Source organism: Rhamphochromis sp. 'chilingali' (assembly GCF_963969265.1).
Source record: "Rhamphochromis sp. 'chilingali' genome assembly, chromosome: 20".
NCBI classification, from domain to species: domain Eukaryota; kingdom Metazoa; phylum Chordata; class Actinopteri; order Cichliformes; family Cichlidae; genus Rhamphochromis; species Rhamphochromis sp. 'chilingali'.
Window position 1 is genome coordinate 18,858,490 of NC_137947.1, and position 23,302 is coordinate 18,881,791.

Here is a 23,302-nt window from a genome sequence, read left to right on the forward strand (position 1 = left end):
TCTGTCGCTATAACTGAGCCATGATATGCTGGAAACTGGAATATGATACCAGAGAGAAGATCCAGTGAGACTGAAACCATACATCCACCTTAAATAGATGTCTAAACCATGACCTTGAATAAAAGTGAACACAGAGAGCTTAGCAGCATCTGACACAGTTTCCTGGACAGCATATGCATTATGAGGTTGCAATAAGATGTTACTTATAACTGCTAACATGAAAATCCATTACAAGCTCAGCATTACAAAGTGTTCCTATGCAGGTCAAGTAGCACCCCAGTGGGTGATAATCTGTATCACTGAACGAATGAGGTCATAAAAATGATGCAATCCCCGTGTGTCTAAAGTGTGTGTCAGTATTTGTGTGGGAGTGTGTGTACAATTATCCTCATTTACTTTGCCCCAGTTCTTCTTCATCAGACTGACTCAGGGGAGCAGAAAGAGGAGAAGAAAGCACTTCTGACCTTAAACCAGACTTAAATGTCACTTTTATTTATGGGTGATTCCTGTTTATTGAACATCTACACTCCCAAAAGACACAGGACCCACTGAGTCATAGTGGGTCATATTTTCTCATAGATTTTTAGTTATTCAGGGTTTTTTCACCAGAAGGGCCCAAATTGCTGATTAAAGGTAAGTGAAAATAGCTGCTTGAAAGGGCAATTAGAACATTTTAATAGCAAAGAGTGGGGAATAAAACTGGTGCATTTAAATGACGAATATAATTTTAACGACAAGAAGCAGAAGATTATTTTTAGATGATTTTATTCCTTTAAAAATAAAGGGTAAACATAAAGCTTCGGGATATACAGGCAACATAATTTCAGATTTCTCTATAAGACATTTTCTGTTAAGTCTGCATCGCTGGAGAAAATCAGCTTTTTTCTTTTACTTTGTCTTATCTTTAAATTCTCCCCTCACCTCAGAATACATAAAAGTTTTTATGAATGCAGTAGCAGTGTGCAGAATGTAGCATCTCCTTCTCAGAGAAACAAGGCCTTGATCAAAAACAATGTGTGCATATACAGTAGCATGTGACAGGGAGCTAGTCTTTGAAGAAAAGACCTGTCAGCCCCGCAGAGAGCAGCTGTAATTTCCTGTACAGCAACAGCACTACTGAAATATGCTTATCCACTGTGACCAATTAGAGACAGTTTCCATCTCAGAGGGATCCTGACTCAGGCTTTCCTCAACAAGAAGCAAACGTGCTCTGCTGAGTGGGGAGTGCCAGCAAGAGACAACACAGCACGCAGCAGGGAAAGCTGCCCTAATCAGGGTGATGAGACAGATTTGAGAGAGCAGAGAAGGTGAGTGGGTCTAATTTGAGTTAAAGTTCTGGCTCGATGATAAAGTTATAAACATTTGTCATGCAAAAGTACAACTTGTTACTCCTTTGCATAAAATCTAACTTGCTTAAGGAATCTTTTAAGCTGTCTGCAAGTCGCACTGTGTGACATAGACCTAATTAACTCGGGTACCTTATCTAGGTGATAGAATGATAATGTAGAACACTGTAATTCTCTCCTATCTTTTTATTTTGCCACACAAGATGCCGTACCCTTCATGGTGGGTCATTGTAAAGGCTTGGATCGTAAAACCAAGGCTTCTGCTAATACAACACAACAATATTTTGTTGATCATCATTTCATGCTGACAGCCACTGGATATTATGTTATCATATTATCATAGATCTACTGGCAGGCCAAACAATCATCAGTGGAGCCATAAAGTAGATCTGGCCAGGGCCGAAAGCCAGAGGTAGGGCACTATACGCCCCCTGTTATACCCATCGGTTTCTTGTTGCCTCTTTCCAACCCGGGTGGTATGTTTTGCTCTTGACTGCTCTGCTGATAACATGCCACTGACTTGCAAAAGATCACTGGCACTCTCAGCTAGAAATCCACAGCACCGGGCAGACGTCTAGTCTGTTTTGTCACCCTCTTGTTCTCTCTGTCTCTCTAAATCTATCTACATATGGGATAAGCTGTTCCTGCTCTCTGGCTCCCTGTAAACTGTCATTACTGGGTTCTTGTTTCTACTCACCTTGACTCTCAACATAGCGCTGAATCAGTGGGGTATCAGATTATGCCAAGAGATGGCTAAAAGAACCTCTAGATTCCCACCTCAATGCCAAAGTGCCTTCTATAGAGCCATTCTCTTATTCCCATAGTGAAGATAAAGTACATATTAATTCCTCCAGAAATAGAGGTGAAGGTTATAGCACATTCTTTCTGTTTCCCACAGAGTGTTGCATTATTATATAACAGAAGTAACGGCATGAAGCATTAACAGCCGGCCAGCATGTCTCTTTGCAAAACACTGCAGGCGCTAGGCAGTCACATTGAGTATAAATGATTTTTTTCTTTGTCTTACTTGGCTTTGGCATCAGCATCCTCATGGCCTTTGCTGGATACATCCTCCAAACTCCCAATCAGGTGCTTGAATGAACTGAAACACAGACAGTAACAGTTAAAACAGCACCTGGTGAAGAATTTTTGACACTGTTTTGCTTGAAAATCTACAGACAATGCAGGTCTAAGTAACAGAGCATAAGTGTAAGGAACAAAGATACATATATTCTGATTCGTTCTATGAGAATATTTGAATCTGTTACTGTTAGCTTATGTTACAGGGAACAAAGCACCTTATATCTGTATAAGAAGCTGGCACACAGTATGACCAATCTGCCATACACACTCCCAGTTAGTATTAAATATTCATCAGTCTGCTTTTAGAGACAAGCCTCTAAAAATCGCAGACGAGGAGACAGATGAGAAGACACATCTACCCCAAAGAGGTGTAAAACAGTGTGATAGCAGATGGTGGGTGAGAGAGATTTTTGAGACAAAAGTAGACGCTTTGCATGAATATTTAGAGAATAAATTAAAAATTTAAAATGCACTGTGTTGAGTGATAAAGAAATCATTTGATATTATGCAAGGTAAAACTCCTCCCATGACAATATTTTATATCTTTTTCAGTACTAAATAAATCCGTTATGTGATTTAGGTGATAGAAGCAGAGCAACAACATATTTTTATTCCTCTGTATTTCTAATTATGATAAGAAGAAAAGTGCAAATTCTGAAAGTTAAAGAATAAGTTAGAGCATATTAGATGGATCTACAGAACAATAAGCTTCACAGCATAATAACTTGCTGAAATAAAATCCTCCAAATTTCTTGAGAGGTTTGGTACATGAAAAATAACTCCCGTGTTTCGCCTCATTTCTCCCTGAAGTATGGGTTTCTATGCAAAATAACGATTCCAAACATCCTGGAAGAACAACTAGCTGACACTTTTCAAGCAGGGCTCATCAAGCTGTCAGCTAGAAGATGCACTGCATCTGGTGTTTTCTCCTGTTGAGACCATAATGCCTGCTAGCTAGGGCTGTTTCTGAGCTGAGCTTTTCTCTAAATTTTTTGCTGCTTACAGTGTCTATTGGACTGAGCCAGTAAATCCCTGCTGCTTCTTTTTTTTATTCTCTCTCGCTTTCCCACGGCTCCTGTAATTATCCTTATTTTACCTCTTAGCGTGCACACTGTTTGATTTCTAAGCGTCATACATGCACGGCTATCAAGAAAATAAACAGAAGGGCACAGAATACCAAAAGATTCAAAACCAGCCTGATTGAGGGACACAAACACACACACTGAACCACTTTTGTTGTGGGCCGTGGCAGCATTAGCTGCTTGCATGAAAGGCAGCAGTAATCACCTGCACTGGATGACTCACTCACTATCCCCTCTGCTAGCTTTGAGGATGGCCCATTTGTGCCTGCTGTGTTCCCTAAGGCAACAGGGAGCCCCTTGGAAAGCTGATACCATTTCCTCTCCCCACACAGCCTGTCTCTTTTTAATGCAAGAGACAGCGATGCTACTAGACAGGCTGTTTCCTTACAAAGTAAGCGGTTATGAACTTTTTAAGATATACAATAGCTTAATCTTATTATTAAACATTATAAACACTGTAATTAAATGTCAAATTGCATTATTGCAACTGGGGGAAAATAGCAAATGTTTGAGCTCAGACAAACATAGTTGTGCTGTGGGGTGATTAGGTAAAAATCAGTGGAGAAAATAGCAGCTGTTAGTCATTCCTGCATCTAGCATATATTTAAATTCTTGGATTCTGGACACGTTACACCTGATTTTCCAGCATAACTGAACAAAGCAAATGCAAATAAGTTAATTTCTTTGTTCTGTGTGTGGAAAATATTTACATGACAATCAAGCTGAGCCCTGAACATAGAAACTGAACAGGCTTAGATGATGGCGTGATTACATTTTTGTAACTTTTATCATCTCTAAAATTTAATGTAGAGCAGAACTATTTAACATCGGCTGACATGCAGTGCCTGTAGAGACTAAAATCGTACATTTTGGATTGCAGTGTAATGCAATAAAACAAGAAAGGAAGACTCATGAAGTTAGCAATCTTAAGCAATAATATTTGTATTACAGAATACAAATGCTTGCATTATGTAACACCAGCTAACATAAACTGGTCATACCAAACCAAATATGGCTGCAACAGCACACCCTCTGAATATATTAAAGTTTGTAAATGTATAATTTAATGTTTGTCGTTTAAATCCACCTTTTAAGCTCTAAAATATAAAAGAGATACCAATTAGGCTGACTCATGACCTAGTATAGGACCTTTTTACACATTTATTGAATTTATTGAATTTTGGAAAGCCTTGATGTTTTGAGCCAAACACCAACTAAATGTGTCGTGGCCACTTGTAAAGGTTGATACGCTAGTTAACTTGAGTCATGACCCAATACACAACCTCCTTCTCAAATTTATTGAATTGTGCATAATGCACCAGAAACACAACCATAAATGTTGATGACGATGTCAGCCGCTTACGGTTACGTCAATTGGCACTGCAAAGATTCATTGCAATCTAAAGTCTAAATCAGTGGTTCTTAACCTTGTTGGAGGTACCGAACCCCACCAGCTTCATATGCGCATTCACTGAACCCCTCTTTACTGAAAATAAAATGTGATTTTTTTACTGGTGCACAAAATGAGCTATGCATGTCATGGTGGAGGCTCTGCCAAACCCCTGAGACCGACTCACTGAACCCCTAGGGTTCGATCGAACCCAGGTTAAGAACCACTGGTCTAAATCAAGCGTACGTCTGCCGTGGTCACTCACAAATGAGAAGTGGCCTCAGATTGATGTTTCAGCAAAATCAAAATTTGTAGGTTTGTTTCATTGCTGCTTCCATTTTTTTATGTAAATGAGTACAGACGGTGTAGAAAAGTCACTAGTTCCCTTGAGGATTGATTTTATTGATACTCACTCTCGATCGATGACTAGACAGGTGACTGCGCCCGCAGCAATGACACTGGCTGTCCTGATGTCCTCCCTGGAGAAAATGAACACACAACACAATCAGGCACAACTTCAAAACTAAAACTTTGATCAAATCCTAAAAAAGTGTGTTGCAGTTATAAAATAATATTTTCATTCATTTTAAAGACCATATCATGGAGGTGATTGAAATCTGTCATATCACTTCATATGCAAACTTGACACATAATAAAAATACATTAAATTCACTGTCAGGAAACATATCACTGCAGAATTTGCATTACTCTATATCATATTTGACATCAAGCTCATCTTCCTCTGATGACAGTCCTTCTTCGGACGAGTCACCCCAGTCGCACGAATCCTCTGAGTCCATATCCCAAGACTCCATCCTTTACTGTGAAAATTCTTTTCCACACCGAGCCCCACAGGGATTAGCTCTAAATCTGAACCAGTGCACTGCCCAGGGCACCCCCCTAACAAAGGACACCTGTGTAGTAATTCTGTAAAAGTTTCCAATTTGAGGATAGTGTTATCCACTTCAGTACAAACTAAAAAATGTAAACCAGATGAAAAATTCTTCGGGTGGTTTCCCATAAGCAGATTAGTTCAAACTGTATCCATAAGTAAAAAAAAGTAATAAAATAAAATAGAAAGAAGATTTGAAGATTTGGTTATAAGATTGTTATAATATCCCAGAAGGGAGCAAATCAAAAGCCAAAAACTGTCTACTTTCTAGATTTAAAAAGAGTCGATTCATTTTAGCTGGGGCACTAACAGAAGCTAGCCTGGGACAAACACTGTCTGTGCCTGGTCTGAACTCAAAGACATATGGCAACCTATTTCAATGAAGTGAGGTGACAATTCCTCCTCGTGCCATGTGAACTCCCACTGCTGCCTTCCCTCGTCCAAACACACACATCCACAACCCCCCCTCGCCCAACACACATGCTCACGCACATGTTCACACACACTCTGCCTCGCTCTTGCTGCTGACCCATCTGAATAAAGGTCACAGCTGGTGGAAGAACAAAAAAACACTGAAAGGTGAGGACTACAGAGGAGAAGGGAGGCTAGGGATATATTAACAGACGAGAACTGAGGCTCTCAAGCTAGCTGTGTTACAGAATTTCATTCACCTCTGTTAAGCTCCAAGGACCTCCATCCATGCTCTTAATGCAATACCCTGGCCAACACTTCTCCACCTGTTCTCCTGCTTGCCCCCAACACTTTTCAAAACAATTGACATAGACATACTTGCAGTATTAGCAAGCAGTTTAATGGGTAAAAGAATAGTGGTCTGTAACTCAAACCGCCAATGATTTGAAAACCTTGAAAGTATAATTATTTTCTTCTTCTTCTTCTGTCTGCTCCCTTTAAGGGGTCACCACAGTGGATCATCTGCCACCTCCCCCTATCCCTAGCATCCTCTTCTATCACACCAACCCTCTGCATGTCCTCCTTCATCACATCCATGTATTTCCTGTTTTCTTCCTGCTTGGCACCTCCATATTCAACGAACTTTGTCCATTATATCCAACTTTGTCTTTAAAACATTTGATCTTTCTGTCATAGTGCTACAAAGATTGATGCTAATATTAAACATGACCAAAGTTTCAAATAATGAGGTCAGCGTCTGTGCAAGTAGTCCCTGTGAGCAAGCTCCAGCTTCAAACTTGTCTAAACACAGTTTCTGAACATGTATCCTTAGTATGGCTTTCTCAGTGCTCTCTGCTCTACCTTAGAACACAAAAGCCCCACCCACCTAGTGTTCAAACCTTCTGTTTGAGAAGACGAGCCAATCACAAGCAGTTTAACAAGAGCATGAGCAAAAATGAAGAGAAACCTGAGTGGATGAAGTCAAGGTAAGATAAATGAGGTCAACTCATTAGAATTACACACAATTCAGCAGTTATAACGAGCAACTGTACACAATGTTTTACAAAGGCTTGTCTCATAAAAGGAAGTGTACAATGTATGCGTCATTCACTAACCATGGTGATACAACGAAACAACATAACGCCACGGGCTATATTAAAAAAAAGTGTTTATGTAAGCATGAATCATCCTTCAGAGACCTCAAGGGTTTCATATTAGACGAAGCATTTTACACCTGTCCCCTGCTGCTCGACTATAGCTGAGGAAAACAACTTTGTGCGCCATGGTAGTGATACTGGCAATGTTCTATTTGAAACACAATCCCTAAACAATATCTGTCAGTGTGATTCACACTGCTGAGCCTAAGCTGAGCCTAAGCCAAAGATGGCTCAGTACTTGTTAATTGTGGCACAAGAAGAAATGCACTGGAAAGCAGCCACACACACACATTTCCACAAGTAGTGTCACACTAAAAGCAGCTGCATGCTGTGTCTGGAATGTCCTTTGGACTTACACAAGAGCCTGTGGTGTTGATTTCCAGTAGACAGTTGAAATGAACATGGTAATTGGACAGTGATCTGGTGTCCTGGGAAAGGGGTTATGAAAATAATTTATGGTTGGAGGCATAGAGTGGGGCAGTAGCTATGGGCAGGGTGGGGGAGAATAAAAGCCAGGTTAAGACTGGGTCAAGAATTAGAGGTGACTGTGGAGGATGCAGGCACTGGTTTGTGCTTAACCCTGCAACACCAAATGTTCCAAGTAAGACCTCTACAACATCAGTGTGTGTGTGTTTCTTTTAGTGAAAAACCTGAATAAATGTTTAAACAATAAATTGCACAAAAATACATGTAGTAAAAATGACTTAAATTAAAAGTCATACATGCAGAATAAAATTTAATGCCTTCTCTAAAAGAAAAAAAAAAAACACTGTCAGAATGTTCAATAAACACTCCAGATTCATAAAATGAGAATTTTGTGACAATTATTTAATGGTTCAGGCTTTAATTTCTGTGGCTGAGGTATTTTTTGAGATATATTTATATATCTATTTTAATTCAATTCAATTTTATTTTATTTATACAGTGCCAAATCAGTCGCCTCAAGGCGCTTTATATTGTGCAGTACATCCTACAATAATAGATACAGAGAAAAACCCAGCAATCATATGACCCCCTATGAGCGACATATTTTAAACTAATATATATATATATATATATATATATATATATATATGTGTGTGTGTGTGTGTGTGTGTGTGTGTGTGTGTGTGTGTGTGTGTGTGTGTCTATTAAAGTTAAAAAATAGATTTTATTCGAATAATAAAAAGTCTCACTGTGATTAAAGTAGCAACTTCTTTTGCAGAGGAGTCAGGCAGAACAAGTGGCAGGCCAAATACAGCATCTATTTATCCACATACCTCTAATCTGGGGAGAGCAATCTAAGCAGAGATACCTAGACCTCTCTCTCCCCTGCCACCACCTCCAGTTTTTCAGGGGTGTTCCCTGGTGGGTGTGGTCCTGGGGCTTTGACATGCATGAAACACATCACCTTGGAGGCATCCAGGAGGCATCCCAGCCAGGTGCCTAAACCACTTCAGTTGGTTCTTTTGATGTGAAAAGTGTCTCTACCCGAAAGATCAAGCTTGTCACCCTGGAGCAAGTTCCAAAGGGTGTCTGCCAATTATATTGTTAAATCTTATTCTTTTGGTCACCTCCTGCAGTCCATAGTCATAAGTGAGGGGAGGAACGTGGATTGATAAATAAATTGTCAGCCTTTCCTTTGCGCTCAGCTCCCTCTTTACCACAACAGCTGTCTGTACCGATTTAAATTAAAAAGAAACACAAAATCACACAAATACCTGTATCAGTGGTCAGACAGAACATTGTGAATAAATCGAAACATATACATATGAATGTGTCTGCTTCCAAATCAACAACAAATACTGGGCAGAACAAATGCCTGGTTGTATGCCGGGTGTCTCTTTTGATGACTTAAAAATGCTAAATTTAACCTGGATTAAGAAAAAGTTGTAAGTCACTTGCATCTTAAAACATAGTGTGTGTGAAACTCCAAAAGCAATTTTCATTATTCAACACTAAATGAGTCCCACAGTATCTGTGCAGCTACAGTACTTCCCATTAAGTACAAATTGCATAACAAAGACTATACCTACTTTCAATGCATGCCACAACTTTTACATTCATGAATATATTTTCCTAGTATTCCAGGACGCTGCTCCTCAGTTATTGAAATCAAAATATTTCTCTGAAACACTTCCTTATTGGTGCATGAATTGTCTCCTTTGAAGTTATATTTCAGTCATGGGCTACAGTATTCTGTTATTAAAAAAAAAAACACGGACCACACACCCCATGTTTGATTATTTTAACAAAGATAATGTGGGAAGTCTCAGATGTCTGAGCTTGCCATAAACACACTCAGAGCTTGTGTTTCTCATACAGAGCATTTATTTTTGAGGCCTGTGCAAAAATAAACCTTTTGTGGTTGGCCTTCTATTTATTATTTCACACTGTCAAATCTCTGCTTGGACACACAGTTTGCCAGACTGGCACATTCTTAAATATTTAGTCATTTTGTTGTCAGTGCAGTGCAGTGCAGGGATCCAGCAGCAACTGAGTGCTTCCTTACCTACACCCAGAACAAAATCTGTGGCCTGTGGGAAATAACAAAAGAAGCAGTACTATTTTTTTTTCTTCGTATCTGCACTGCTACACAACAAAGGGATTTTCCTCCCTAAAATAATGATTTAGAAATAAAAGCAACATGGGATTTGCTTTGATAAAGTGCTTCTGAAGCAGCAGCTACAAAAAAAGTATATAGTATAGTTACCAAAATGTGAAAAATTTGAGAGAACGTAGACAAAGCAATGTAAAATATTCAGAATTGTAGTTAATACTAAATGAATGAAAGAAGCTAAAGCGGTGACTCGGGGGAAATCTATTAATAGAATGAGGCTTGGAGTGAAGGGAAAGTGATGATTTTGTGCAATAGTGGCAACATATCCACACTATTACAAACTCTCACAGTGAATTATCAGAGCGCTATTGTTGGTCTGAAGGTGTTCTGACACCGATACCAATCAAACTTCTCCCAGTTACATCAGACTTCTTTTTTTAAATAGCACCTTCAGCTGGAACATTCCCACAACCATACCCACACAAAATACACTCAGGAGTTGGAGGTCAGGTCACACATTGTCTATGCAGGTGATGGTCCAACTCCTCCAATGAAAGTTAACACATCACAGTGACATGAGGAATGTGATATCAGATATGTTCTCCTTAAGTACAAACAACATATCACCCTCGAAGTGCGTCTCTTCCCGGAACATCCATCACTGCGAAGAGGTACATATATATTGTAGTCATTCAGGGCCTATAGATGTGCAAGCCCCTTAGAGAATAATTTGATATTTGTTCTACTGCCTTAACGTATACACATCTCACGCCAGCACTCACACAAGCTCTCGCAAACCATTATAGCTGGCAGGGGAACTGACTTTGATTTGTAAATATGTTGTTCTCACAGATCAAAGGCAACGTCTTCAGATGGACAGAGTAGCCTTTGAGTATAGGCTATTGAGTTTCATGAGCAAGGACATGCACAGTTAACTCCTAATTAGAAAGATTAGAAAGCCCAGCAGAAGAGCCCTCTGATCAAAAGCCTAGTTCCAAGATGGCTAGCATCTCCATCATTTCAATTCGCGAGACACCCTTGACCATCAAAGGTATAGTCAAATAAGCTTCTCCAGCTCAAGACACTCTAAGACAAAAGGTGTTTATAACAAGAGACAGTGAGCCGGAGATAGCAGTTTGTTGAACAAAAGTGTTTCTCTTGATTAAACAAAGCACAAGATGCTCTTAAGCATGCTTTGAAGAGCTTTCAAAACTGCACAACATTTCAAAGTATATTGTGATAACCACTGACTATTTATCCTGCTGTATAGTCCATGTGCAAAACCCTCACTCCCAACAAATGAGTGATATGAGTAATGAATCATGGATAATATTAATGCTAAGCATATGCTGCACTTCAATTAAATCCTGTTAAATTAATTTAAAGTTACATCAACAGTCACCTCAAGGTGCTTTATATTGTAAAGTAAAGACCCTATAATAATAGAGAGAAAACCCCAACAATCAGACAGCTCCCTATGAGCAAGCACTTGGTGACAGTGGTGTCACGGCCAGCGGGGGCAGACCGTGTGGAGAGTGTGTGTGGTGGACCCAGGCGCGAACACAGGCGAGGAGACGGGAGTGAACTTAAACTGAAAGCGAGCCTTTATTTGGGCTGATGCAGAATGGAGTAGACAAAACATAACAGGGAGAGACTGCAACTAACCAAAAACCTAAACTGGAAAAACACTAACCTGACTGAAAGGAAAAACTATGACCACCGTGAACAGAACGCTGTGCAGATGCATGGAAACTGTGAACCAAATGGCGTGACGAAAACAGACATGAACATGACCTGCACGGAACCTCATCATGCGGCTGCATGAAAAACAACATAAACCAAATGGCAAACATGAACTGCACAGACTCCTGAAAAACACCTAACTTGACCAGAGGGGAGGTACACAGACGACACGACAACGAACAAAGGAAGACTGAGGACTTAAATACACACATGAGGTGATATGGGGAAGTGGAGACACATGAGAACACACAGGGGAGAGTAACACTAACTACAATGAACAAAGAACACCAGACTCTTACAAAATAAAACAGGAAACACGGAGACATAGACATGGAGATAAAACATGACATGAACTTAACATAACCACATAGACATGAAACATAGACGCAGGAACCACGGAGACTGAGTACAGGCAGAGATGACAGAAATAACTAAGAAATAAGGTCTGAACAGCAACCTAGAATTTAACTAGATTGAAAATGAATACAAAAAAATAAATAAAACTCAAACACTGGGTCACACGACCCAGTACCGTGACAAGTGGGAAGGAAAAACTTCCTTTTAAAAGGAAAAACTCTCCAACAGAACCAGGATCAGGCAAGCGAAGCCATTGACTGCGACTGTTTGGGGTTGAGGCGAGGAGACGGGACAAAAGACACGCTGTGCCAGAGACCCAGAGATTAATAATAACTAATTATTAAATGGTGAAAATCATCAGGGTGATTAAACTTTTTTTTTCCATTACATAATTTTAGCAGCACTTAAAAGAAGTCGCCGAATTCCTCAAAATCAGAATAGCTGCTACATTCATGATGTGTTAGAGCTTTGTGTTTGATTCTTACTCAACAAACAGCACTTTTAGCTTTAATGCATGTGCGTAAAACATTAAAAAATGTCTACTTCAAAACAACAACAGACGTGTCCCTCCCCTAAGAAATCAAGCTTTCCATGCCTAACATGTCCCACATGCATTTTAATGCTCTGTCATCTTTTATCTTTTAGTCATTAGCTTTTACATTTAGGGAAAGCCCAACCATCTGTGCAATTCAAGCTGCTGTCTGAATATCATCCAGCAGCCAGTGTTCTCAAAGTGCAGCCTGGAGGCCAATGACAACCCTTGTTAACTTGTTATATGTCTAAAAGAAAAGACTTTTCATTTAAATTTAAGTTTACATTAATTTATTCACAGGTCATGTGATACTTTGATAAAGCACGGGATCAAGGCATCTTCAATTTTAACTCCTCTGTTCTAGCCACGATAGAAACAAATGACAAATGTGTGCAGTCAGGAAAACCCCCTTATCTTTATATGTTGGCACACCATCAAAACTCATCAAAACCTGATTGAAATTATTTCTTTTAATAATAAACATTATATTTATTATTTTGACATAAAATCTCTTTTCCACAGCACGCTGCTTTGATTCGGTCTGTGTTTTCAAGTGCCGATGAGTCTGAGCGCTGATTTTTATGTGGCTTTCACATTCAGCAGCCACAAGATGGCGACATCTTCATTATTTTTCTAACTCTGCTGTCTAAGTATGGACACACTCAAATGTGCATGCATGAATGCATATCTTCTCTGTTTCTACCTGACCCTCATAGACATAATACACTTCAGACTATTTTCCATCTCTTCACTCCCTGATGTTAAATAATCCATTGTCCATGGAGAGGTGCAATCCTGACAAGGAAGAGCAAACAGCAGGGTAAAAATATCACTTCAGCACAACGGTCTTGACGCCAGGTTTATAAAATACTGTTATAACATCTAAGTGTCTACAGTGAAAGTATTTGAGCACTTTGAGCAAACCAAATGTTAGAAACAGACATGAATCATTTTTAAATATAGTTACTTAAAACTGACCTGTGGGACATCTTCACAGCTAGAATCCACACTGCTGGTTCAGACTTATAACGTACAAAGTGGTGTAATGTTAGAAGTGTGTAATCTCGTTTTATATCTGTTTGTTCCAAGTCGACATACACTGTGTGAATTACAGCTGCTAATAGCAAATGTTCACGAAAGAGTGCAGAAATTCATTAATACAGCCAAGGACATCATGGAGATATCCTTGATAACAGAATGGAGAGGAAAAGAAGCTAGATAATACTGTTCAAATGAAATGAGACTTGAATTGGTAGTGCATACTTTTGTGACAAACACCACCCTACTCCCAATAAATGATTTTTCCCTGTTGTTTTTCTGAGTGACATCAGTGTGTGCAAAATAGCACAGACAGGCTGTCACTCGGTGTTGTTGTGAGGGATCTCCGCTGTCACTTAAACATACCCCCTTCTCGATTTAGGCAAAAATAGAACTTGAGAAACATGAATGTGCCACAGTCACTGCATGTGCGCTTATTTATACGGTCTTCAAAAAAGGGGCTGGAGGTGAAATAGCTGCATCTGCAGATAGTTGTTGCTGTTTACGCAGATGGGAAAATTATTACATAACCAAACAAATTAGAATGCTCACAGTAGCAACTGTGGATCAAAACGCGCCTTAATATAGACTGAAATGCATAAAAAAAGACATGTGGATTTAAACTCTTTCTCATATCATATTTAACAAGCTTCCTTCGGTCCAGAGAAATAATTCTTCTTTCATGCGTGGAAAATTTGCCTTGAACAGCTAGAGTAAATCAATTATCATAATATGGCCTAGCTTTAAGCAATTCCAAACATTTGCCAAGTTATCAAGGCTGTTCAAAAGAGTGAGTTGCGGAAAGAAAGGAGATTGATAGGAGTTGGAGGCTAAGTGCCAAGTTAACACTAAGACAAAAGATATAAAAGACAGGTTGGGAGTGAAAATTAGAAGGAAAGCAGTGAAAGAATGGAAGACGGGAGATATAAATTGGAAGCGGCAGAATTATTAGGAACACTCTTACCCTTGCAGTGCTTTCTCTCCAAACCAGTCTCCTTTTCCGAGGCTGCGGAGGTAGACAGGCTCTCCGTTGGGCAAGTCTTCTCTGGTTACATTAACCTAGCAAAACAGAAAGGAAAGTTAAGGAGAAGAATAGTGAAAATGTATGTCATGTAGATGTGTAGCAAGAAAAAAAGATGGATAACATTTTAATTTAAAGACAAGACAGGGAATCATGTCTTAAAATGTCAGGTTCATCACATTGCTACAAACAAAAAGGAAGCACTACTGTAACGCAAGTCTGTTTCAAACAGGTAACTGTCATCACCATGAAGAATCTGGGAAGCGCCACGAGCAAGAAGAAACATGAGTGATGGGGCTCTGCTGGGCCGGAAAACTTTACAAATCAAAGTGATGGCAGCTGAGTAGATTTTAGAGGAAGGGAATGAAGGCGATTGTTTCGTCAATTGAAGGATCTTGTCTTCATCCATTAGTCAGCACAGATGTAGCAGCAAATCCTGCACCGGCGCACTGTCTACACCTGAGTGACAGCGTAATTATTCACGTGGGAGCAGGCACAAAACAAAGAAAGGAAGTACAGGAGGTACAAAGTGTGATTGTGTGCGCGCTGGGTGACGTCCAATCTGGATGAAAGGTAAAGTAGACTACACAGAGCCAAAGTGAGCGATGTGGAAATAACTAAGCAGAAAGCATTGACAAGGTCAGGTGTGTATGTATGTATGTGAGTTCATTCCTGCACCCACACATCCATGACCATACTGTTGTGCAACGTGACTTTACTGACCTTGTGAAATTTACAGCTTTTGTTTACTGCCAAAGTAAGGTACAAAGAAAAAGGACACAAAACAGGACGGAACAAAAGCACTCACATCTCACATATGTGAACTACTGGAAAATACTAGGATTATAAAGCACTAAAATATTACTAACACATTCTTATTACAGCATTACCCAATTTATAAATGATACAAATGATGTATAGGTGAGATTACAAACCATGTACCATCTACATTTTGTGGATGTAAGGGACCAGACGAAGGAAACATAATTGGATAAAACAAATTCTACCAAATTATTAATCGAACCAAAAAACAAGGTGATAGTAGGGGTTAGAGGACGCGAACTGTTGGACGAGCATTATAAAACCCTGTCAGGTGTCACTGATTGATCAATTTGTGGTCATACCTGCTGAAAACAAACAGCATGCGAGCTTGTGGATGTAACAGACAGGAAACAAGCTGTGAAGGAAGCACAGGAAATGAATGGAGAAGATGAAGACAACAAGCAGAGAGAAAATGAGGAGGGAGACTTGCAGCCATCCTGGCATCAAAACATGTTCACGAAAAGTATGTGAAAGCACTCCAACAGTGTTGAAGCCAGACAGGACAGTGCTCAGTGTGAAACTCAGTGCTGATTACTGAAAAGTGGAGTCAAATGACTCCATTCTCCTTCCAAGATACCCCCGTCGCTGCTGAAAGAGATGATGAAAGAGGCAGCGCTTCTTTCTGACTTCTCCTTTAACCTATGGTGATTGATGACAGCCAACTTCCACCCAAAAATTCCACCCCATTCTATCAAAAAATAGGGGTCTTTTATTCTCCATGTACCACGATGCCCTGCATTGTGATGTCAGCTGATGATTGTTTTGGTGGTAGTCTGGACTGCACTGTCCTTACCTTTCCTTTACTGATGATGAAGAAGGTGTCTCCTCTGGCCCCCTGTCTGATGATGTACTCTCCGTCTTCATAATGTGTCTGTCAGAAGAGAAGAGAAGAGAAGAGAAGAGAAGAGAAGAGAAGAGAAGAGAAGAGAAGAGAAGAGAAGAGAAGAGAAGAGAAGAGAAGAGAAGAGAAGAGAAGAGAAGAGAAGAGAAGAGAAGAGAAGAGAAGTGAAGTGAAGTGAAGTGAAGTGAAGTGAAGTGAAGTTCAGGTTCAATGTAATTAATTTGTCTCTTTTCTTATACTGGAAGTGAAACACTCTCACCAGAGACAAAAAGTACTCTTCAGAGGAGGAAAACCTGAATTGGGTGCAGTGATATAAATCACAATTAGATATCTTTTTTTCTTGTTAAAAATCACAGATTGGCAAACTATCCAGGGTATTTTGCTTCTTTCCACCCACTACTTGCTTGGATATGCTCTGTGACCTTGAATATGAAAAAGCAGGTAAAGAAAATGAATGAATAAATGAATGTTTCTGCAGTGAATATGAAGGGAAATCACATTTCCTTCCTGAGAAAAAAATTAATACAGAATATCCGTCCATTAATCACATTTTTTCTACACCTGGTAATCCTATTCAGGGTTGTGGGTGCTGGAATGGTTGCAGCATGAACTGAGTAGGCTCCATCTCACACATGTAGATAAGGACTTTCACACTCACGTTCATGGCTTGTGTTGAAAACCTCTAGAGGAAGATAATGCTTCTTCTCCAAGGCCAGTTTCTTAGGTTATACTAAATACTTTATATAACAGTTGGCATCATGGAAATAATTGAATATCAAATTATGATGTTTGCTGTATGATCCAGAACAATAACAGAAGGACAATAAACTGTTTCTCCAGCAAAATACACACAATGCTGCACATCTGGCCACAAGTCTAGACAAAAGACAGAGCTCAATAGTTCCTGTTAGATCATAAATAGACTCCACAGTGGGACTGACATTTGCCAGATTTTCATTCTCACACAATTTTACCCAGGAAAGGTGCCTAACGCCTTACACTAAGCAGCGACATTCCTGTCTGCTGTGTATTATTTAAGGAAGAGACATTCCTGTCTGCCGTGTGTCATTTGAAAACAGTTTGTAGTCCGCAGCATGTTGAAGTCGTTATGCGTCGGTTAGTTCAGGTTTATTTATTATTGTTGAGATGAAAAAAAGAAATAGATCCAAATAACCAAAGCTCAGTCATGAACCAAAGCAATCTTTCATAACTAGTCTAAGCGGTAGGGCAGGATAATTGATTTAATCAATATGTGACCCAGTGAAATATGATATTTGCTTTGGCCTGAATGGGCCAAATGAAATATGACACATAATTTAAAATGGTAGCAAGACAGTTTGTGCCTGTTACATAGTTGTGATTTGATCAAAGAGATGGAAAGGTTCTTTGACAAGGCTGCGTGGATCACCACAGATGTGCCACCTGTCACCACATAGGCTTGGTTTTCAATTTAAATATGGTGTAAATAACTACATTTCAAAATAGTTATTCTTGATCAAATCAAGACTGCTGTCTGTAGCGTTAATCCTAGCAGCATTTCTTTCTGTTTATACACTGTACACTGTAAAAATAAATAAATAAAACACAAAATATTAAGTTGATATGATTCAATAGAATTTCGAGCTTTCTTAACTTGTTGCTAGCTTTGCTTTAGAACCTGATTTTTTTATTGTTCACCTAAGTACAACATTCCTGCGAGGTTAGCCATAAAATTCTGTATCAACAAGCAGAAACGTCTTTCCATGTGCTTTTTTATTTCCAGCAGCAGGCTGATCTGCATATTTGATTTGGCACATATTTTTACACCAGATGAAACCCTCCCATTTATCCAGGCTTGGGACAGCCTGGGTTGTACACTAGCTTGTTACCCCCTGCACAAAGTTGGCTTTGTGCTTCCTCCCAACTGTGAATCATACCTTTTGCTTATGAGGTGAACATGCTAACCTTTTACACTATGGAAGCACACAATGTTTTTGCCAACTTTCACAGGTTTCCTCACCATTTTATTTATCCAGCATTCCTTAGACAAAAATATAGCAGCATAAATAGACGTGAAAGTTGAATGTATTTTGATAGTTAGAATGTTTAGCTAGCACATAAAAGGTCCCAAGTTCACAAACAGTGTGCTCTGACTGCTGGTGCAGCCCAGATAAATGGATAGCATCAGGAGGGGTGTCTGGTATAAAAATCAGTGCCAAACCTAAAATTTTATTAGCAAAACATTTGTAAAGTCAACAGCTGCAGTCACAAGGGAAGAAAACTCAAAACCGTACTGGACCTTGATATTTTCAATTTTTCCATCTTTTTTTTCTTGTAAACTATAAATTCGTGCAATATTTCTTATTGACTTTGCTGTCGTAGACAAACTGTCTCCTTACTCTTTATTAGAGTTTAATTTATCCCTGCCTTTCATCTTGTGATATTGTTTCGGAGAATCTTTTCCCGTTACTCTCCACATATTTCTGAACCTCCAGAAATGTTTTGTTAGGACTACAATCCATTCAGAGTCATATATCCCACCGGTTTCTTTATTTTGGAAACTGGAGGTTCTTATTATTTATTACATGAATATCTATTTTATGTTTTTTTTATTCATGAGATATATTAAAGTGAAGGAAAATATCGCTGATGTTAATGTTAACTCACAGGTGCATTCTCATCTCATCGTCTCTACATCTTTATTTTCCTACATTTCTCACTTGTAGAGGTCAGTTTTAGGTTTAGAGGTTATAAATTCTGGAATGATTTTTATCCCATCTGTTAATATTTGCTTTGTAACTGCTTTGCAGGGCAATGTTGTTCATGTTTCAGCTATAGCAACAAATATCATTTCTACTGAACAGCTATCAGCTGAGATGCATGAACTAATATTTCTGTTATCAACACACATACCTACAAACAGTTATATACTGTATTTTATTTTCGTAATTGTTGCTATATATTTAAAAAATATTAATTATTCTTATTATTCTTAGCTTGTTGTCGCATATATTAAGGCATATTATCTACTGTATGATAATTTTGCGTTTCTGCATAATATTTGCAAACATTTACATTTTAAGTAATAACAACAATGACTATAATTACAAATGAAGTGGAGGCTTCAAAATAAATACAATGCACTGTTTATTTGTTATGTTTGTTATTTTTAGTGAATTTCAAATGGTACGAAACAATAAATTGACACTGATATTAAAAGTAGTTCAGTGTTTGACAGCAATTAAACACGGGTTTAAACAAAAATTAGTCTGTGTGCAGCGCTACATGGATGATTGCTTGTCATGTTGATTGGAACTAATTTCTAGACTTCATAAACAAATGTATAATTGTCAGCTTTTGGATGCTACCCAACTAAAAACTCTACTAAAAACTCCAAAAAATTCTTGCCCATCCCTTTCTGTGCCCCACTCATGTATTGACCCATGTGCCTGTTCATCTTAGCCGCTATGATGCCTGACAGGAGCTTCCACGTGGTGCTGAGGCAGGTTATTGGTCGGTAGTTGGAGGGGACCGGTCCCTTCTTGGGGTCCTTGGGGATCAGGACCGTCCGACCTTCGGTTAGCCATTCTGGGTGTCTCTCGTCAACTAGCAGCTGGTTCATTTGTGCTGCCAGACGCTCGTGGAGTGCAGTCAGCTTCTTCAGCCAGTAGGCATGAACCATGTCGGGGCCTGGTGATGTCCAACTCTTCATATTGGAGACCCTTTCTTGGATGTCTGCCACTGTGATGTTTACTGGACCCTGTTCAGGGAGGTTGCTGTGGTCTGCCCTCAGATCCACTAGCCACTGAGCATTGCCGTTATGTGTTGCATCCTTCTCCCAAATGCTGTTCCAGTATTGTTCCGTCTCCCGCCTTGGTGGTGCTGTTCTCATATTGTTCCCCTGCCACTGAGAGTACACCTCAGCTGGTTCTGTGGGAACAGCTGGTTTATTCTCCTGCCTTCTATCTGTCTGTTGTACCTCTTTAAGCGGCTGGCAAAGACTATGAGTCGTTGCTTGCCAGTTTCCAAGGCCTCAGGTATGGACAGTTTCCTGTACTTCTTACACACCTTCTTCATCGCACCTTTCTGCAACTCCAATAGTTGGCGAACCTCCCTCTGTGCTACCTTGATCTTAGCCTCTAGCCTCCCTCTCCATGGAGGGTACTGCCCCTTGTGGCTGTTCAACTTGTAGCCAAGCATCTCACTGATCATTGCTGCCGTATTGTAGATCAACTTGTTAGTCTCGGTAATGGTAGCTGTAGGTATCGTCCGAAGTGCTGCATTAACATCATCTAGCAGACCTTCTGAGGGTACTTCACGTAGTCTTGGTAACCGGCTATGGGGGATCCAGGTTTCAAGCTTGGCCATGATCCTATCCTTCAGGTCAGCTCCTCTCGCACTCAACGATCCTTGGATCCTCCTATCCTTCTCATATATATATATGTCTTCATGTGAGAAGACTGAAATGGTTTCTACTGGACTGATTTCCAGAAATTCCTCCCCTAGTAAGTGAAAAATTTAGATAGTCATCTCACACCGAGCAGGTACCAAAGAGCAGCAGTACTCTGAAGTCCCAGCTGTGTACAGGTTGTCCCACCTAGCACCCAAAATAATCTCTATTGTGCACATCCTCTAGAATCATTTTCACCTCCCCCCCTCTCACCACAATAGGAGAGTCTGAATGTATGAAAATCATTTGACATGTCAGAAGTAGGCTGCAGATGTCACACACAACAAGGTACTTACCTCCTCAAGGACATCAGCGAGCTTGCTCAGAATATCTTCCTGTAGGCCGTGGAATGAGGGGACGCTGCAGAAGAAAAAAGAAGGGCTTTTATATGAGAGAATACACAGCTTCACGCATAGTGAATATTACTAATTAGCCCTCTGTTTTTTTCTAGATAAAAAAAAAAGTTGTAGGAAGCAGTGTAGCTGGAGGCTTAGTATAAAGCTGAGGGAAGAAAGCATATCCTTTTGGAAGCTGTGAGCAAAAATAAATAATAAATTTGAAAAATCTTGATCCTCTTTGAAAAAAAACCCCCTGAAACATAAAGTTGTCATTTTCATATTTTACATGTCTTTTAAAAAAGCAAGAACTCAAAAATTTCATGAAACATTTGACAGGTTTGTTGGTTGCATGTGCCTACAATCACAATGAGTCTGCATAAATTTGCATTAACATAAATAACATTAGAGAGAAAAGTCACTTTAACTTAATGTTCCTGAAAGGTTTATTCGGGCTCATTCAGACATACCTACACAGTCAGGAAGAGCACCTGGGATCTCCTATAAGGGCAATATTTGCTAAATGTACAAAAGACAACTTGCACTTGGGGCCTTGAAAATCTCTTACTTTTATCACAAGCTACAAAGAATTTGAACAATGACGTTTTTAGTGAGCTGTGCAACTCATATTCATCATTTAAGGTGATTATGTGCTGTTCAGACATGCTGAAAGGGACACAAAGTGTGAAAAAGTTGAACTGCTCTCCTGACTTTTACAGAAAAGTGGCCAGGGTGCTCATTCAGACATGAAGGTGACACATTCATATGCTGTAAGGGGATTGAAAAAGAGTGCAGGTGTTTGGGTACAGTGGATACGTGTCATGCAGCCCTAGAATGTTCACAGAGAAAAGCTGTCTATCATCTTTCAAGCACAGTGTTGAAATTGTTATGATTTGCTTTGCTGCTCCAGGGATTGATTCACTGATTCAGTTTTGCATCAAATGAAAGAGTGCTTTAAGATAATGTGCTAGGCCATCTGTCCAAAAGTTGAAGCTGAAACTGCCCTTTTCAAGAGGATGCTTATCCTAAGCACGCTAGCATATTCACCAAAGAAAAGGTGAGTTATGGAGAGCCTCAGTGAAAGATCAATTGTGGGTGTCTTGATTCTGGTGCATGCACACAAAAAAACGCCTACTTAAATGAGTTATTTCTGTTTAAGAAGAAACTATTGTAATACTTCTTAGGCCAAGGGTGTACTTCCTTGGCCACAGTATTACAAATTATAAATATGACTTGTTGCCAAAGCTAAATGTTCTATTAGTGTTAAGTATTTCATTTTATCTGTAGGCTCCTTGTCAAATGTTTGTTCTCCAAATATGTCATATTGTTTCAACAGTGGATATCAACAAAAGTTCACCAGAAATAGAGGATTTGAGTAGGAGTACTTCCAGGATTCAGACTGTTTTTGTTTGAGGTGCCCTTTGGATAGGATACACATAAGCAATCAAAGAGCTCAGAGACACTCTCTTTCAACTAAGCATCAAAATGTCTTCATTCTCATGGCATGATTCGGTTTAACCTAGAAAACCAAAAACAAAAATCCATCTTGTTATACAAGCCATCAACTAGATGTTAGTTTTCCTGGAAAGAATTGCTTTTATTTCTGCTAGTTTTTCCACCACTTTAAGCAGAACATAAAACAGCTGCATTGGTCCAACACAAAACATGCACTCAAATAAAGGCTCTAAAATTGTTAGTTGTCAGCATATTTTTTAATGTTTTATTCTATTGGCTAAATGCTATCATGTGACTGTCAAGTTTTTGCTTTTTATTGCTTCCTGTGTGGTATCATTATTTTTTTTCATCCTATTTTTAGACATACTTTGTTCAATCACAGCATGACTTTGATCTGAGAACCAACAAACAAATTCAGATATAGGCAGCAGGAACACTCAAAATCTGTATTTTTCTATTGTATGGCCTGTATTTTAGTACTATTTTCCAGCATAAATGGGCAGCATGAGTAGTTACACAGCTGGGCATCACATCCTACGGTTGAATACGCCAGTATGAGCCCGTAGTGTTTGTTCCATTACTTCCTGGCAGCCTGAATGAATGCTGCCTGCTATCAACCCTGCTAAATAAAACTAGCCTAATGTTTATCAAGGAGGAGAGAAAATAACCCCGCGTTGGTGAACAAAGGGCTTATCTCCCCGTATCGTCTCACTCTCTCGCTCTGCCTCTCTGTTTCTCCATCTCCCCTCCCCCTTAATTTTCCATGCTTTATTACAGTAATCTAAACCATCTTGTCACGGCCACTGTGCTGATCCTTGTGTTACTGCTT

General features: G+C 39.4%; 1 protein-coding gene across 4 annotated transcripts in view; it reads right to left on the bottom strand.

The window, feature by feature from the left end:
- LOC308388334 (cGMP-dependent protein kinase 1) overlaps nt 1–23,302 on the bottom strand; it is a 101,963-nt gene that overhangs the window by 7,968 nt on the left and 70,693 nt on the right. For 3 of the 4 annotated variants that reach the window (XM_080868969.1, XM_080868970.1, XM_080868968.1), the window contains exons 5-9: nt 20,980–21,043; nt 16,207–16,284; nt 14,535–14,629; nt 5,315–5,380; nt 2,374–2,448 (exon numbers count right to left, since the gene is read on the bottom strand). In XM_080868969.1, coding sequence (XP_080725095.1) covers nt 2,374–2,448; nt 5,315–5,380; nt 14,535–14,629; nt 16,207–16,284; nt 20,980–21,043 — 378 coding nt within the window. Of the gene's footprint in view, nt 1–2,373; nt 2,449–5,314; nt 5,381–5,609; nt 6,140–14,534; nt 14,630–16,206; nt 16,285–20,979; nt 21,044–23,302 lie in introns of those variants that run through there. The other variant, XM_080868971.1, reaches the window with a different exon arrangement.